Here is a 15512-nt window from a genome sequence, read left to right on the forward strand (position 1 = left end):
AAGGAATGGGTGACATTTCGGGTCGAGACCCTTCTTCAGACTGATGTCAGGGGAGTGGGTGGTACAGAGATAAAATGTAGTCAGAGACAGTAAGACTGGTAGGAGAACCGAGAAGGGTGAGGGGGTGGAGAGAGGGGGAAAGCAACGGCCACTTGAAGTTAGGGAAGTTAATGTTCCTACCGCTGGGATGTAAGCTTCCTAAGCGGAATATGAGGTGCTGTTCCTCCAATTTGCGCTGGGCCTCACTCTGACAATGGAGATGGTCCAGGGCAGAAAGGTCAGTGTGGGAATGGCAGTGGGAATTAAAGTGTTGAGCAAACGAGAGATCAAGCAGGTTTAGTTGGACCTAGCGGAACTGATATTCAGTCAATTCTGCTGTGACTAGAAAGTGAAGCTGCAATGTTACATTCTCCATGAGGAAATGCTGCAATCAATTTTTCCTCAACTAAATAAAGGTTTTTATAGGCCCTTTGCACCACAAAAGCCAGGAATCGCAGGCCCGTTAACCCAAACTTCAGATGCTTACAAAATTCTTAAGGGGTTGGACAGGCTAGATGCAGGAAGATTGCTCCCGATGTTGGGGAAGTCCAGGACAAGGGGTCACAGCTTAAGGATAAGGGGGAAATCCTTTAAAACCGATATGAGAAGAACTTTTTTTCACACAGAGAGTGGTGAATCTCTGGAACTCTCTGCCGCAGAGGGGTAGTCGAGGCCAGTTCATTGGCTATATTTAAGAGGGAGTTAGATGTGGCCCTTGTGGCTAAGGGGATCAGAGGGTATGGAGAGAAGGCAGGTACGGGATACTGAGTTGGATGATCAGCCATGATCATATTGAATGGCGGTGCAGGCTCGAAGGGCCGAATGGCCTACTCCTGCACCTAATTTCTATGTTTCTATGTTTTTCTATGCCTTCAGATCATTGTTCTGACTGTTTCAGCAAGCATGGTGCAGGAAAAGAATCTGGAAAATCTCTAGTTGATCTGATTTAAACTTGTAGTGCATAAATCTTATGAATTCAAGTTCCTGGAACTCAAACCAGAAAGCTGGGGTGAAACAAAAGCATGGTCTGGAATTTCCTTTTCATTTAATTGACTAATCAGAAAATCTCCCCTTAACTCCCCCTCTCATCCTCACACTGACCTTTCTGTCCTGGACCTCCTCCATTATCAAAGTGAAGCCCAGTGCAAATTGTAGGAACAGCACCTCACCTTGGGCAGCTTACATCCCAGTGGTATGACTTCTCTGACTTCTCCCATGTCAAGTAACCCTTGGTTTCCCTCTCTCTCCATCACCTCCCCCTTCCTAATTCTCCGACCAGTCTTGACAGTTCCCTTGATAAAATCTCTTAAAATACACGGGCAAGCAAACATTTTCCAATGCGTGCCTTGGAGTATGGAGCCCTGTGTTGGGATTTGTAATATTAACTGGACATTCTGCCATGAAAAATCTGATTAGTTGAAGAGGAGCCATTGTCTGCACCAGTTTGTCTCTTTTCCACCCTACAACTTTAGTTTAGTTTAGAGATACAGCATGGAAACTGGCCCTTCGGCCCACCAAGTCCACACTGACCAGCGATCCCTGCACATTAACACTATCCTACACACACTAGGGACAATTTACATTTATACCAAGCCTGTATGTCTTTGGAGTGTGGGAGTACGGATAGGGTTTGGACTGAAAGAAAGGCTTTTCCCCAATACTCGAGAAACAACTGCGTTTTTGTTTTAGTGATGGGTTTGTGAAGAATGAGTTGGAACAAAATAAAAATCATACTCCTATTGAGGTTTTGGGTATTAAGATAAAAATTCATTCAGAATAAAAAACAGAGTGCACACTGTTCAAAGTCAAACTACTCCACTATTTGTACATTATATAACAATACTCTCTCTCCAAGAAATAATTAACTAGTGATTTATAACAGTCTGTAATTAGTATTCACTTCCTGCATGCCCCACATAATTGGACGAGGGCGATATCTGACTAAACAAGACAAAATAGGATTCTGTAGTGTTGAATTGAGTGTGATACTTGCAATGAATGCTTTAATCTGTTCAAGAGTAATTGCTCCGTCGTTTGCTTAATGAGCCAATGAATTAAAAAAATGATGTTTTGCCGTAATATTTGGCACTTTATTCTATTTACATTCAATTTTTTTTCTTCATTGATTTTGTACTTTGACCTCATTGTATAAAGCATCAAGGGCTCTACTGGTATATTTCTTTTGAGTTATTTGTTCCTGGCATGTGAACATTAGTAGCTATCCCCCCCCAATAACTATCAGCTTGTCAGGCCATTTCTACGCATGGTAGAGTTGCTGCCTTACAGCGCCAGAGACCCGGGTTCGATCCTGGCTACTGGTGCTTGTCTGTACGGAGTTTGTAAGTTCTCCCCGTGACCTGCATGGGTTTTCTCCAAGAACTTCAGTTTCCTCGCTTACTCCTAATAAATACAGGATTGTAGGCTAATTGGCTTGGTATAAATGTAAATTGTCCCTAATGTCGGCTTGCGTTAATATGCGGACATCGCTGGTTGGTGGTGACTCGATGGGCCGAAGGGCCTGTTTCTCTAAACAAAACTAAACTAAGGCCAGTCAACCACATTGTTGGGTCTGGAGTTATAACTAGGCCGGAAGGATGGCAGACCGCTTTCCCCATAAGACATTAAAGATCCAATAGGTTTTTAAAACAATCCTATATTTTCATTGTTGATGGTACTTTGATTCATTTACGTGATCTAATTTTCTCCAATGGCCTGGGTAGATTTTGAATCTCTTCCATCGGATCAATCCCTGGCACAAATATCCATTTGTGTAGTTTGGTTTAGTTCAGTTTAGTTTATTGTCACGTGTACCGAGGTACAGTGAAAAGCTTTTGTTGCGCGCTAACCAGTCAGCAGAAAGGCAATACATGATTGATTACAATCGATCCATTTACAGTGTATAAATGCATGATAAGGGAATAATGTTTAATGCAAGGTAAAGCCTCAGCTTTAGTGTTTGAAGCAAGAATAAATAATGTGTGAGACAGTCTGTTTTACAGATGCAGAGGAAAAATTCTTTAACCATCAGGCAATGTTGACGGTCACATGCTTGTGGTTTGCTCTAATCCTCTGTACATCTGCACTCCAGTCCTTGCGGGAAACACAACATCGATTCAGGTTCAGTTTGGAGAACTCACTGGTCTCTGATCTTTTGCGAACGGAGAGAAACAGCCTCATACACAAACAAAAGCAGGAACTGATGGAAGTATGCCCATGACATTAGAACAAAGCCCACCAACATCTTCAGTGGAAGTCTTCAATGGAATTCACCAAAGTTTTTGTGTCACTGCACTGTGGAATTAAGGAAGATAAAGCCCTCTACCAAGAGCAACAGCAGTGCAGTGCCTGAGCTACAGGGAGAGGTTAATGGCTGGGTCTTCACGCAAAGGATGAGGGGGCGACTTAGGAGGAAATCATGTGATGAATAGGTTTAGATGCACAGTCTTTTGCCCAAGGGGGAATCGGGACCAGAGGACATACGTTTAGATTTAAATAGGAATCTGAGGGGGTAACCTTTTCACACAAAGGGTGGGGTGTGTATGGAACAAGCTGCCAGAGTAGGTAGTTGAGGCTGGGACTATCTCGAAGTTTAAGGAACAGTTAGATAGATAAATGGATAGGACCGGCTTAGAGGGATATGGACCAAATACAGGCAGGTGGGACTAGTGTAACTGGGACATGTTGGCCGGTGTGGGCAAGTTGGACCACAGGGGCTTGTTTCCACATTGTATCACTCTTTGACTCAAAGGCAGCTGAGTGATCATTATGCTGAACGCCTCCGCTCAGTCTGCCTGGACCTACCTGGTCACTCGGTTGCCAAACATTTTCATTCCCCTTCCCATCCTCACGCTTTCTGTCCTGGGTCTCCTCCATTGTCAGAGTGAGGTCAAACGTAAATTGAAAGAACAGCACCTCATATTTCGCTTGGGCAGCTTACAACCCAGCGGAAGGAACATTGATTTCTCTAAATGCAAGTAAACCCTGGATCCCCTCTCTCTCTGTCCCACCCCCACCCAAGTCGTACTAGCTTCAAAGCCGTCTTGTTGAGTCACATTGTCTGTAAGGGGCGTGTCCCATGAGTATGCGACCTGCATGCGGCGAGCGCGACCAAACTGGAAGCGGGGGCCGCGCGGAGGTCGAGTGAGGGACATGAAATTCGAGCAAAGTCCGCGGGAAGTTCGTGCGTGACGTACGGCGTCGAGGTGGCTGCGGGCCGGCAGGAATTTTTGAACACGGTCAGTTTTTCGGAGCCCCGCGCGATGTCGGGACCAGATCTGCACAACTCCATATGGCTCCAGCGATCGAAGTGGGACCGGCCCCGCGAGGCAGTACGGCTCAAGCGACCACGTTAGGTCGCGCTTGCCGCATGGAGTCGCTTGCTCGTGGGACAGGCCCTTAACTCTTTCTCACCTAGCCCACAGCTAACAGTGGCCTGTTTCCTTTCTCATCATTAATTTTTTGCACATCTTTCATTCATCTGTTCTAGATCTCCCTTTTTCACCATCTAGATCTCATTTCCCTCTCGCCTGTCTCAGTCTCGCCCCGAAACATCACCCATTCCTTCTCTACAGAGATGCTGCCTGTCCCCTCTGAGTTACTCCAGCATTTTGCGTCGATCAACAGTTGTTTGGCATTAACGTGTACAGTCCACACCAATTGCAGTATCCTGAATGCAATGTGACAGACACTTCACTTACCAAACACATCCCCTCTGGGAGTCTGCTCCTCCGAGTCAATGTAATTTTCAACTTCATCTTCATTAGTTTTATAGCCCACGTCAAGCTCTTTGTCATCATAGTTCCCAATATAGACGCCATCTTCATAGTCAAATGGCTGGAGGCGTTCTAGGGACGGAGGGGTGGCCACAGGGCGAGGGATAGCATTCTTGATCACTTCACTCTTTCTACCTTTATTCCTATGTGCCAGCATTTTCTTTACATCTTCCTTGTTTCCTCCCAGAATCAGAGGTGCTTCTTTGTAGGGAATTTCAGGAACAGCTGAGAGGGAGAAAGAGAGTGAGGAGAAGTCATATTATTTATTATTAATATAATATTATTTATTATTAATATACAGCACCCTGCTACTGTCGATGAAAACCACAACGAGAGCTGGAAGTAAAACCAAAATTGCTGCCAACTCTTGGCACATCAGGTCTATCAAGTGAGAGAAAGACGGTCAACGCTTCAATGGGCAGCATGGTGGCGCAGCGGTAGAGTTGCTGCCTTAGAGCACCAGAGGCCCGGGTTTGATCCTGACTACAGGCGCTGTCTGTACGGAGCTTGTACGTTCTCCCCGTGACCTGCGTGGGGTTTTAGCCCAGAACTTTGGTTTCCTCCCACACTCCAAAGACGTACAGGTTTGTAGGTTAATTAGCTTGGTATAAATGTAAATTGTCCCTAGTATGCGTAGGATAATGTTAAAGTGCGGGTCAGTTCGACATAGATTACAAGACCTACACCAAACCCAAACCAATTAGGAGCAGACGAGGGCATTTGATCCAATTTGTGATCCCAGCTACAAAGACAGATGCGTACAGCAATTCGTTCTTCCCCCGCACAATTGAAGCATGGAATAATCTCCACCCGACTATAGTTACCCAACCAGATGCAACTAAATTTAAAGTAGCTCTTTCTTCCGAATAACCCTTTCTGGCTTAAGTCCTCCCTCCACCACCTCCAGTTTACAATTCCATTTGGAATATTTTGGAGGACCAAGAAACCAAGAACCAAGAACCAAGTTGGAGGAGTAATCATGAACGATTCCATCAAAGTATATAGACACAAAATGCCGGAGTAACTCAGTGGGACAGGCAGCATCTCTGGATGGAAGGAATGGATGACGTTTCGGGTCGAGACCCTTCTTCAAGGTATATATTTTTTATATAGATGTAATTAATAATTCAGCGTCAGCAAATTGGAATTGGAATTAATGGATGAATTGTTTAACGACAAGTACCAGCAACATTAACTTCATTATTAAAGTTTAACATTTTTGGAATAGTTTGTAAACTAGGCCATGATGGCAAAAACACCAATGTTATTCAAATCTAATTTGATGGTACAATGAAACAGTTCTCTTGGCAAAGGTATAAACTATGCTGGGTTATAAATCTTTTAATTATTTTTAAACGGGAGGTTAAATGGCTGCTCTGTAACATTAGTGTGCAACTTATGGATAATTGGTGGTGGCTTGGGTTATAAAGAAGCCCTGTTACACCTGATCCTACTGTGTTGAGTCAGTGCGTGAACATGTGCATTTTAACGTTCTCAAAGTTGGCCACTGAATGGGCAGCCATGTCAATTTGTGAATAATGCTACATCTAAGCCTCAATTATCTACCAGTGTATGGGGTGAGGAGTCTCATTGCCCGACGCACATGGAATAAGTTTGCCACACACGCTTTTCTGTCACGATTGAAACAGTTGGGACATTGTTTGCCACTTCATAATGTTTTCTGTTAACGATTTCACTATGTTAATTATTTCATTCCACACTTCTGTAAATGATTATGCTATGAATCAGAATGGCCAGATTACAAGAAGACCTGTATGAATGGGAACTGGGAAATAAATATGCTATTCACACCAAGTATGTTTAGTTTAGTTTAGATATACAGCGAGGAACATGGCCATTCGGCCCACCGAGTCCGCACTGACCAGCGATCCTCGCACATCAATACTATCCTACACACACTAGGGACACTACACATAAACCAAGCCAATTAGTTTAGTTTAGTTGAGAGACACAGTGCGGAAACAGGCCCACCGGGTCGGCGCCGATCAGCGACATTAACACTATCCTACACCCACTAGGACAAATTTTACATTTACTAAGCCAATTAACCTACAAACCTGTATGTCTTTGGAGTTTGGGAGGAAACCGAAGATCTCAGAGAAACCCCACACAAGTAACGGGGAGAACGTACAAACTCCGTACAGACAGCACCCGTAGTCGGGATCGAACCCAGGTCTCCGGCGCTGCATTTGCTGTAAGGCAGCAACTCTACCGCTGCGCCACCATGCCGCCCTAACACATTAACCTACTTAACATAATTAACCTACAAACCTGTACGTGTTTGGAGTGTGGGAGGAAACCAAAGATCTCGGAGAAAACCCATGTGGTCATGGGGAGAATGTACAAATTGGGAGTAGGGGATTAGGTCTTTACAGGGAGCAGGGTGGGAAGCAGTGTAGTCTAGATAGATATGGGTGTTAATGGGTTTGTTATAGATGCCAGTCAATAGTCTGTCTCCTGTGACGGAGGCAGTGAGATCTAGAACTGGCAGGGAGATGTTAGAGATGGTGCAAGTGACTTTGAGTGCAGGATGGTAATTAGTCGTGAAGTTGATGAAGTCAGTGAGTTCTGCGTGAGTGCAGGAGGCGGCACCGATGCAGTCGTCAATGTAACGGAGGTAGAGTCTGAGGGCAGACTACCCCAGCCAATTTCCGTCTACTGATATTCTCCTCCGCCTAGCAGAGCTGGTCCTTACCCTCACAACTTCTACTTTGACTACTCCCACTTCCTCCAAATCCAAGGAGTAGCTATGGGCACTCGCATGGGCCCCAGCTATGCCTGCCTCTTTGTAGGGTACGTCGAACAAGCATAGCTCCAGGTCTACACTGGCCCTATCCCAAACTCTACCTCTACACTACACTTCCTCCCACCCTGCATCCTGTAAAGACTCGCTCCCCTACTCACAATGCCTCCATCTACCTTCAATTATTTAGTTTATTTATTTGAGATATACTATGCGGAAACAGGCCCTTTGGCTCACCGAGTCCGCGCCGACCAGCGATCCCCGCACACTAACTCTACACAGACTAGAGACAATTATATATTTATAACAAGCCAACTAACTTACAATGTAAATGTAAATTGTCCCCAGTGTGTGTAGGATAGTGTTAATGTGCGGGGGCTGCGGGCTAGTGCAGACTCGGTAGGCCGTAGGGTCTGTTTCCATGCTTTATCTCTAAACTAAACTAAACTAAACTAAACTAAACTAAACTAAACTAAACTAAACTTCACTCCAGTGGTATGCACTTGCTTGCTTTCCCACTCTCTCCATCCCCTCCCTAGTTCTCTGACCATTGTCTTAATATCTTAATATCTGTCTAAATATCTCCAACTACATTTTATCCCTGTTGGCTTTGTGGTTATCTTCTCCCAGCTAACAATGATCTATTCTACATGTTCCTTGATCTCCATCCCCTTTGTCCTGTTGTCACACCTTACACTTCCTTATCTATGTACTGCCCACTCCCCTGCCATCAGTCTGAAGAAGGGGCTCGACATGAAACAACACCCATTCCATCTCCAGATTTGAATGCTGAGTTGCTCCAGCATTTTGTGTCTATCTTCTTTAACCCAAACTAAAGTTGGTGACCATTCCTCAGTTCACTTAAACACTTGAACACGTACAATAAAAATATTAGTCATGAGATCTGAACCACGGGCATTCATGGGAACAGATGGCTGTGGCTTGAATGACTTTATGCATATAATATTCTTTATAATTATTTTTTTATATATCATTTTAAAATGATTCATGTTTGTACATTGCTTTAATTCCTCGTTCAATTTGTTCCACACTCCTACTCCACAAACCGCATTCTTTATTGTTCATTAATCTTACCCTACTTAAATTATTGTGCAGAAGTCTGGGGCAATAACTATAAAAATTCGATACACTCATTAACCATGATGCAAAAAAGAGCAATTCGTATTATACATAATGCCAAGTATCTGGGTCATACGAATCCATTATTTTTAGAGTCAAAATTATTAAAATTAGAAGATTTGGTTACATTCAAAACAGCTCAGATAATGTCTAGGGCCAAAAATAAAAATTTACCTGGAAACATTCAAAAATTATTTAACGAGCGTTTCGGGGGGTTACAATTTAAGAGGAATATTTAATTTTAAGAAACAAAGAGTCCGTACGACTAGAAAAACCTTTTGTATTTCGGTTTGTGGAGTAGGAGTGTGGAACAAATTGAACGAGGAATTAAAGCAATGTACAAACATGAATCATTTTAAAATGATATATAAAAAAATAATTTTCAAGGGGTACTGGGATGGAGGGGATGGTTGACAAGTGGGGGTTAATGTTTATCTATTGCTTTACAATTGTTTACTTATGTTTGGTTACTTCATATATGAAGTTTGTATGTGTATAATAGTTGTATGTATATATATGTCTGTAGGTATTATGGGAAATTGCCTGGGGTAGTATTATTATTATTAATTAATTGATTTTTAAATATGGTAGAAGTGTTGGGGAAAAGGGGTGAGATTTAATAAGTTATTCTTCTTCTCACTCCTTTTCGAGCTTGTACAGACACAGAGTTGGACATTGGAAATTTGCTTTTTGTTCTTTTCATTGCTTGTAAATATTGATTGTAATGTCCAATTGTTTGATAATTTCGATTTTGTTACTATTAATGTCTTTACTTGTTCGGAATAAATAAAATAAATAAAATAAAATATGATTAAGACTGAAATATAGTTAAAAGCAGTGGTGACACCACACTAAACTTGGCTGAAGTGGTCTCTGTAAATAACTATGACATGCAGTATGTGGGGAAGTTTGAACCACTGTGTTATATGAATTAGCTTCTCACCATTAAGGATGTCATCAGTGCTGCCCTGTTCCCCATCCAGGTTTACTTGCAGGAAAGGTTTAACTGTAAAATAAAGAATTATTTGTTAAAATATTGGAGTTATTTACTTTGTGTATCTCTGAAGCGAGACAAAGGTGACAGTTACAAATAGCTGGAGTTAAAGGCCTGTCCCACTTAGGCAATTTTTTTAGGCGACTACAGGCGACTAGGCTGTCACTGCATGGTCGCTGGGGTGTCGCCTATATGATCGTGAGTCGTCTCCTCAGTTGCCCAAAGAGCCGTAGCGTCTTTCTGGTCGCCGCTGGATTTTTAAAATGTTCAAAACATTTTTGGCGACAGTCGGCGACAATGGGTTTGACGCCAATGAGCGTAGCTTGACTTCTCCTGATGTAGGTGCTGTCGTAGGTTGTTGCTAAGTGACGTAGGTTGTCGCCGGTGCTGACTGCGGTGGATTACATCGGCGTCTATCTACGTCAACCTACGCCAACTGGCGACAGGTACCGACCGGCGTTAAGAGAAGAGAAGTCAGGTGGTAAAATGAAGTGAATTATCTTCAGTTGTTGCCGACAGGGTCGTAGCTTGTCGTAGTTTGTCGCGGGTGGACGTAGGTTGACTTCGTTTGTCGTAGGTTATCACGGGTGGGCGTAGGTTGTCGTAGGTATGGTGTTAAGTCACAACGATTGTGTCGCCGGTTGTCGGTAGCTTGCCGTAACTTGACGTCGACTAGGTAGTAGTCTGTCATATCTTGTCCTAGACATTGTCGTAGGGGGGAGAGGGGTCCAGTCGCTGGTTTTTCGGCAACCTGCTACGACTAGGACAGTCGCCGGCAGTCACCTAAAAAATCGCCTAAGTGGGACTGGCCTTTAACACAGTTGGTTGGACAGCATCTCTGGAGAAAAGGAATAGGTGACTTTTTCAGATCGAGACCTTTCTTCAGACTGAACCCTCCACATCAGGAAGGCCTTAAAGCCTTACATTTCTTCCTCGTCCGCAGAACCAGCTATTAGATCCTCGCAATTGGATCCTCGACTTCCTCATCCACAGACCACAGTCTGTTCGTATTGGTGGAAATGTGTCAGACTTGATAACAATCAGCACGGGAGCACCTCAAGGCTGCGTGCTCAACCCCCTGCTGTACTCACTCTATACTCATGACTGCGTAGCCGGTCACAGTGCGAACTCCATCATCAAGTTTGCTGATGACACCACTGTTGTGGGACTTATCACTGATGGGGATGAGTCTGAGCATAGAAGAGAGATCGAGCAACTGTCCTTATGGTGCCAGCTCAATAACCTGGCCCTCAACAACAGCAAAACCAAGGAACTGATTGTGGACTTTGGAAGGAGTAGGATGGGGATCCACAGTCCCATTTATTTCAACGGGTGGATGGTTGAAAGGGTCAAGAGCTTCAAATTCCTGGGGGTGCACATCTCTGAAGATCTTTTCTGGTCCGAGAACACTGATGCAATTATCAAGAAAGCTCATCAGCGCCTCTACTTCCTGAGAAGATTACGAAGAGTCGGTTTGTCAAGGAGGACTCTCTCTAACTTCTACAGGTGCACAGTCGAGAGCATGCTGACTGGTTGCATCGTGGCTTGGTTCGGCAACTTGAGCGCCCTGGAGAGGAAGAGACTACAAAAAGTAAACACTGCCCAGTCCATCATCGGCTCTGACCTTCCTTCCATCGAGGGGATTTATCGCAGTCGCTGCTTTAAAAAGGCTGGCAGTATCATCAAAGACCCACACCATCCTGGCCACACACTCATCTCCCTGCTACCTTCAGGTAGAAGGTACAGGAGCTGAGGACTGCAATGACCAGGTTCAGGAATAGCTACTTCCCCACAGCCATCAGGCTATTAAACCTGGCTCGGACAAAACTCTGAACATTAATGACCCATTATCTGTTATTTGCACTTTATCAGTTTATTTATTCATGTGTTTTGTAGTCAATGCCTACTATGTTCTGTGTGCAGAAGCAAAGCAAGAATTTCATTGTCCTATCAGAGACACATGACAATAAACTCACTTGAACTTGAGCTACAGGTCCCTGCTCCTTCATCTTACTATGGACGTTCAACGATCTAAAATATCTACTACTGCCATATGAGTATTCAAATTGGCTCATCTCAGTGTGACCTGTTAATTCTATATTATAGAGGGAGTTAGATGTGGCCCTTGTGGCTAAATCAGGGGGTATGGCTCACGGGATCTGAGTGGATGACAGCCATGATCATATTGAATGGCGGTGCAGGCTCATAATGGTCTACTCCTGCATATCAATAGTCTATGTCTCTATGTTTCTATCCATAGATGTGAACCCTAGATCATATTTGTTTTTCACTGGAACTAAAATCATGTTAGGTTTTGTCCGCTGCTCCGAAGGGCCTGTTTCTGCGCTGTATCTCTAAACTAAAGTGAAACCTGCTCATCAGGAGTGAACCTGTGATTTCATGAAGAGAGACACAAAATCCTGGAGTAAATCAGCAGGACAGACAGCAGGCTGGATAGAAGGAATGGGTGACGTTTCGGGTCAAGACCCTTCTTCAGACTGAGAGTCAGGGTAGAGGGAGTTGCAGAGGTAAGGAAATGTAAGAGATTAAAAGGGATGAAGATGAAGAAAAATGTAGAATAGACCCAGCACATGAGGCTACTCATGTGAGCGTACAAATGCAAGAATTATTAAGACTTACCTGAACACTGGAAGCCACTGCCTCTGAATCCAGGCTTACATTTACACTTAAAGGAGCCTTGAGTGTTGTGGCAGTCGGCATGAGGACTACACGAGTGTGTGTTGGCAGCACACTCATCAATATCTGGCAATAAAACAAACCACCAACAAAACTAGTGAGACATTACTTACAGTAAAAGCATTGAGCCACGAAGGCCAATATACCAGGATTATTCCAATGCTTGAATCCTGAGAAAGAATTACAAGTGGCACAAGAGATTAGAGTTAAGGGCCTGTCCCACTTATGCAACCTTTTTCAGAGACTGCCGGCACATGTCATAGGTGGCAGCAGGTCTCTGAAAAATTTCAACATGTTGAAAATCCAGCGGCGACCAGAACAAGGTACGACTCTTTGGGCGACTACTCACGAACATACAGGCTTCACCCCGCGACATGTCGCTAGGGTGTCGCCTGTATGGTCGTGAGTCGTCTCCTCAGTCGCCCAAAGAGTCGTAGCGTCTTTCTGGTCGCCGCTGAATTTTGAACATGTTGAAAATTTTCGGCGACCTGCAACGACCTATGGCGGGTGCCGGCAGTCGCCGAAAAAGTCGCGTAAGTGGGACAGGCCCATTAAGAAACAGAAAAACAGGCTGAGCTCTTTCTTCTAATAACTAACCGACAGGCATCAGTGGAGAAACAGTACAGCTCTTCAAGAATGGAATAGCTTGCGATTTCTGTTTCACATGCGCAATTGTATCTGTTGTCAAGCTGGAAAGGGTACAGATAAGATTTACGAGGGTGTTGCCGGGACTAGAGGGTCTGAGCTATAGAGAGAGGTTGAGCAGGCTGGGACTCATCCACATCTCCCAAGCAGTTAAACAATTACAGCTGTTAGAATTAGACTAAATCATGAAAGGTTCCGTGGGGCTTTGACTAGGTGTTTGCTATGTTTCGGAATTAACGGTAGGCAGGCCCCGATATAAGCAGATGCCGCCAAAGTAGACATGGTTAAAAGGTTCATGTTCTAGGAGTAAGTGTCACCAGCAACTTGCCCTGGGCCAGCCAGGACGTAGGTGAGGCCGCATTGTAGAGCACTGTGTTCAGCTCTGGGCACCATGTTATAGGAAGGATGTTGTTAGGCTGCAAAGGGTACAGAGAAGATTCATGAGGGTGTTGCCAGGGCTAGAGGATCTGAACTATAGAGAGCTGAGTATAGGTATGTTACAAAACCTACCTGAATCGTGTCTGAGTATCTGCCCCACCCCGTGTCCGCGATTTTGGCGCTGTTTAGAGGGGGCGGGTTTAAAATGCGATTTTTACTAGGCTGTTGCAATCGAAAATATTCAGCCTAGTAAATCATTAATGGAAAATCGCTGAAAGACCCCGTCGCAAAAGGTATTATTAGTTTTTATGGCCTTGTATAATAGTTATAGTAGTTTAAAAATCACTCTCTAAACTCGCAACCTCTCGCAGCCCCAGGGTTATATAAAGCAAACAATTAAAGGTATGTACGTTATTTTTACATTAAATGGGGCTTCTTAAGAATCCTGTATATAAAGTTTTCTATAGCGAGTAGTTCATTTTGGGCTCTTTATATCCCGCAGTATTTTTCTGGGCACTTGAGGGCACAAATCTACTGCAATGTGAACGTTCTAAACCAGTGCGTTCACAGGAACCCACTAGAAAGCTGATTTAAATTGACTTTAATTTACAGCAATTGAACACTAAATTCCTTCCATTTGGCCTATAAATTGATGTAAATGAGATTTAAAAATCATGTTTTATTGTGAATTATTTGTGATTATTATTTGGACACTTGGGCTATTTAAAAATGTTAATCATTTATTGAGAATGGATAGATGTTTAGATCTAGTAATTGAAGTTTGAAATTAGCTACAATTGGGTAACTAACTAATTATATGCTTTAATTTCAGGTCATCCAAGTAAGATTATTTTATGGTTACACAAAAAAGCTGGAGAAACTCAGCGGGTGCAGCAGCATCTATGGAGCGAAGGAAATAGGCAACGTTTCGGGCCGAAACCCTTCTTCAGACGGGTCTTCAGTCTGAAGAAGGGTTTTGGCCAAACGTTGCCTATTTCTTTCGCTCCATAGATGCTGCTGCACCCGCTGAGTTTCTCCAGCTTTTTTGTGTAACCTTCGATTCTCCAGCATCTGCAGTTCCCTCTTAAACACTAAGATTATTTTATATTTGTTTCAGAATGCTTCAATCTATGATAACTGAAAATTTCATTCAGTTCTCTTAATTTTTAAGAAGGTTATGGGCTTTTGACTGTCCACGATCACAGCTTTTTTGTTATGTCCATAGAAAATCAATAGGGAACAAGATGCTAATTTCCGAGTATGAAAATGGCCATAACTTTTTTATTACTTGAGATATGAAAGTGAATTAGGTGTCAAATTAAACTTATTGTTATGCTTTATCTGATGGGATAAATTGCAGACTTGATTTTTTAAATCTCAAAATTTTGTGACATTGCTACTGAGTAGGCTGGGACTCTATTTCTTGGAGCGCAGGAGGATGAGGGGTGATCTTATAGAGGTGTAAAAAATAATGAGAGGAATAGATCAGGTAGACTCACAGAGTCTCTTGCCCAGAGTAGGGGAATCGAGAACTAGAGGACATAGGTTTAAGGTGAAGTGGAAAAGGTTTAATAGGAACCTGAGGGGTAACTTTTTCATGCAAAGGGTGGTGGGCGTATGGGACGAGCTGCCAGAGGACGTAGTTGAGGCAGGTACTATTGCAACGTTTAAGAAACATTTATACAGGTCCATGGACAGGACAGGTTTGGAGGGACATGGGGTAAATGCAGGCATGTGGGACTAGTCTAGATGGGACATGTTGGCCGGTGTGGGCAAGTTGGGCTGAAGGGCCTGTTTCCCCCACTGTAAGACTCCATGACTCTATACTGATTGAAATAACAGAGGGACTATATCCTAACATAACCTCAAGGCTTCTAAAAGTGAAGTGGGAACTCGAAAGTTATCACAACTTGTTTCCTGGCTATACGTACGGTGTAGTATAAGTGATGAGTACGGGTGTCAGGGGTTATGGGGAGAATGGGGTTAGAAGGGGGAGATAGATCAGCCATAATTGAATAGCGGAGTAGACTTGATGGGCCGAATGGCCTAATTCTGCTGCTATTCCTTATGACCTGAAGTTTGC

At 43.6% G+C, this 15512-nt stretch overlaps 1 protein-coding gene across 2 annotated transcripts in view; it reads right to left on the reverse strand.

The window, feature by feature from the left end:
* Nucleotides 1-15512, reverse strand: part of egfl6 (EGF-like-domain, multiple 6) — a 52624-nt gene that overhangs the window by 17815 nt on the left and 19297 nt on the right. For both annotated transcript variants that reach the window (XM_055644398.1, XM_055644399.1), the window contains exons 7-9: nt 12350-12472; nt 9659-9721; nt 4737-5036 (exon numbers count right to left, since the gene is read on the reverse strand). In XM_055644398.1, coding sequence (XP_055500373.1) covers nt 4737-5036; nt 9659-9721; nt 12350-12472 — 486 coding nt within the window. The remainder of the gene's footprint in view (nt 1-4736; nt 5037-9658; nt 9722-12349; nt 12473-15512) is intronic.

Source organism: Leucoraja erinacea, chromosome 13 (assembly GCF_028641065.1).
Source record: "Leucoraja erinacea ecotype New England chromosome 13, Leri_hhj_1, whole genome shotgun sequence".
In the NCBI taxonomy this organism is placed as follows: domain Eukaryota; kingdom Metazoa; phylum Chordata; class Chondrichthyes; order Rajiformes; family Rajidae; genus Leucoraja; species Leucoraja erinaceus.